At 68.1% G+C, this 2,885-nt stretch overlaps 1 protein-coding gene across 1 annotated transcript; it reads left to right on the plus strand.

Moving 5' to 3' along the window:
* The first annotated feature begins 66 nt into the window (after positions 1–66).
* On the plus strand, positions 67–2,822 carry LOC121352736 (cytosolic carboxypeptidase-like protein 5). The gene is made up of 5 exons (XM_041465917.1): positions 67–423; positions 838–1,009; positions 1,377–1,543; positions 2,137–2,314; positions 2,560–2,822. The coding sequence occupies exons 1-5, from the start codon at positions 227–229 to the stop codon at positions 2,740–2,742; spliced, it is 897 nt and encodes a 298-aa protein (XP_041321851.1). The 5' UTR covers positions 67–226; the 3' UTR covers positions 2,743–2,822.
* The last annotated feature ends 63 nt before the right edge of the window (positions 2,823–2,885 follow it).

Genomic DNA, 2,885 nt, shown 5'->3' on the forward strand with positions numbered 1-2,885 from the left:
GTGACATTCAGTAAGGGGCGTGGTCTATGCTCTGCCAGAGAGGGGCGTGGTCGAGAGGAGCGGCGGCCCCGGTGTCGCTGCGGCCGTTGCCGAGGCGCCAGCCAATGGGCGGGCTCGTTGCTGCGAGGCGGCAGCCAATGGCCGCGCGCGTTGCTGTTGCCGGGCTGCCCGTACCGGCCGTGCCGCGGCCGTCCCGGGGCGATGCCGGTCCCGGCCCTGCCGGGCCATGGAGATCCGCTGCGGGGGTCTCCTCTTCAGCTCCCGCTTCGACTCGGGCAACCTGGCACATGTAGAACAGGTGCGGCCTACAGAGCCGGGGGGCGGCCCCGCCGCCCGGGCCAACGCTCTGCCCGCCGCCGACTACGAGTTCAACGTGTGGACGCGGCCCGACTGCGCCCACACGGAGTATGAGAACGGCAACAGGTACCGCCGCGCGGGGATCCGGCAAGGGGCTCTCGGTACCGGCGGGGGCCGGGCTGCGCGTGGATTCCCCCGGAAGGGTCCTGGCGGGGCCGGGAGTGGCCGGTGCGGCTGGGGCTGTCGGTGGAAGGGGCGGCGGCGGGGCTGGGGCAGCCGGTGGCGGCAGAGGCGCCCTGGGAGGGGGCTCGGGGGGTCTGACAGGCTCCGGCGGTGCCGAGAAGGGGGAGTGCCTCGGGAAGAGGAGCGGTGGGGCCGGGGTCTGAGGAAAGGGGCTGCGGTGCCCTGGGAGGGGGCTCCGGCGGTTCCGCCCCCGGCGGGGCTCTGAGAGCTCCCGGTGGGGCCGGGGGGGTGCAGAGGCAGCGGGGAGCTCGGGGAGCCCGGGCAGGGCTGAGGCGGCGCCGCTCCTCCCGTCCGCAGGTCCTGGTTCTACTTCAGCGTGCGGGGGGGAGCCCCGGGCAAGCTGATCAAGCTGCACATCCTGAACATGAACAAGCAGAGCCGGCTGTACGCGCAGGGCATGACCCCCTTCGTGCGCACGCTGCCCGTGCGGCCGCGCTGGGAGCGCATCCGGCAGCGCCCCAGCTTCCAGGTGAGAGCCGGGAGCGCCCCGAGGGGCCGGGCACCGGGCAGCCCGCTCTGCGGCACCGCCACGCTCCGCTTCCTGCGCTGGGCTGAGCCCCGCGTTCTGCCGGCTCGGCCGAGCAGCTGCTGTGTTCCTGGCATCTGCGAGGGAGGGAGGCACAGGAGCAGCAACAGCTGCTGTGCCACGGGGAGAGCCAAGGGCCAGCGCCAGGGCACTGCTGGGGGCCAGAGGAGAGCAGCAGGGCTGTGCTGGGCTGGCTGTGTCCCTGGGCTGTGTCCATCCCTCTCGGTGTCCCAGAGGAGAGCAGCAGGGCTGTGCTGGGCTGGCTCTGCCCCTGGGCCATTCCCAGCCCTCTCCCCGGTGTCTGTGGCAGGTGGTGGAGGCGCAGTTCGTGCTGTCCTTCGTGCACCGCTTCCTGGAGCACCGCGGGGCCACCACCTACTTTGCCTTCTGCTACCCCTTCTCCTACACGGAGTGCCAGGACATGCTGGCACAGCTGGACGGCCGCTTCCAGGACTGCAGGCACATGTCCCCCAGCAGGTGTGCCCCCCACTTTCTCCTTCCTGGCTTTTGCCCCCACCTTCCTGGCCCTCACACCTTTCCTGGCCTGTGCCTGCTTGGGTTGTTTTCCCCTGGGGAAGCTCTGTCTGCAGCAGGAGGATCTTTGTGCCCTCCCCATAGCTGCCTGGCCCGTGCTTCTCTGCACCCCAGCTCTGCACAAACAGCTCACCCTAAGCTACCTCCGGGATTCCAGAGGATCCCTTGCTGTTCTGGAGCCCAGTCCCTACTGCCAGAATGGGTTACCACCCTGGTGGGATGAATCCCTCAGTGCCCTGTGCCTCCTGCTGGGAGGCATTATCTCTGGATGGGATGGCCTGACCCTCTGTGCCAGTCTGTCTGTGCCTGAGCTGATCCCCCACTGCTCCCACGGCTGGGGGGCTGGGCAGGGCAAGCCCCAGCCCTGGGCCCCCCTCCTTACCCTGCAGGAAGGGCTGCTCGTGCTCCCAGCAGCAGAGCCCAGATGTGGGGGTGGGCCTTGTGGGGCTGGGGCTGCTCAGCCCCCGGGGCTGTGAGTGTGGGCAGCGTTCCCAACCCAGCCCCTGGGGCTGGCTGAGACCCCTTCTCCCCCACAGCCCCCTCGACTCGGTCTATTACCACCGGGAGCTGCTCTGCCACTCTCTGGACAAGCTGCGTGTGGACCTGCTGACCATCACCTCGTGCCATGGCATGCAGGAGAAGCGGGAGCCCCGGCTGGACAAGCTTTTCCCAGACACCAGCACACCCCGGCCTCACTGCTTCACTGGAAAGAGGGTGAGAGACCACGCTGGGCTGGGCTGGGCTGGGCTGGGCTGGGCTGGGCTGAGGGCCAGCAGCCCCCGTGGTGGCCCGTGTGTTGGCACCTTTCTGCAGCCCCCGTGTCTGTGACCAGAACGGCGTTGTGGCCCCAAGGGCTCGAGCGTTTGGGCAGAGTTTGTGGAGCAGAGTCTGAGACCCTTCATTATCACAATATCCTGGGGCAGGCAAGACACCCCCTCACCCCGTCTGTTTGTCCCCAGGTGTTCTTTCTCAGCAGCAGAGTCCACCCAGGAGAAACCCCCTCCAGCTTCGTCTTCAACGGCTTCCTGGACTTCATCCTGCGGGAGGAGGATCCCCGTGCCCAGATGCTGCGGCGCATGTTCGTGTTCAAGCTCATCCCCATGCTGAACCCCGACGGGGTGCTGCGGGGCCACTACCGGTGAGTGCAGGGCCTCCTGCCTGGGAGCCTCCTCTGGGGTCCAGGGAGTCACTCGGGCTGGAAAAGTCCTCCCAGAGCACTGAGTCCAACCGTTCCGCCAAGGAAAAGAAGCAGGAATGGTTTATTTGAGTATTGTTTGGTAGATGT

This window comes from Pyrgilauda ruficollis, unplaced genomic scaffold (assembly GCF_017590135.1).
Source record: "Pyrgilauda ruficollis isolate IOZ18807 unplaced genomic scaffold, ASM1759013v1 scaffold1946, whole genome shotgun sequence".
Taxonomy (NCBI): Eukaryota; Metazoa; Chordata; class Aves; order Passeriformes; family Passeridae; genus Pyrgilauda; species Pyrgilauda ruficollis.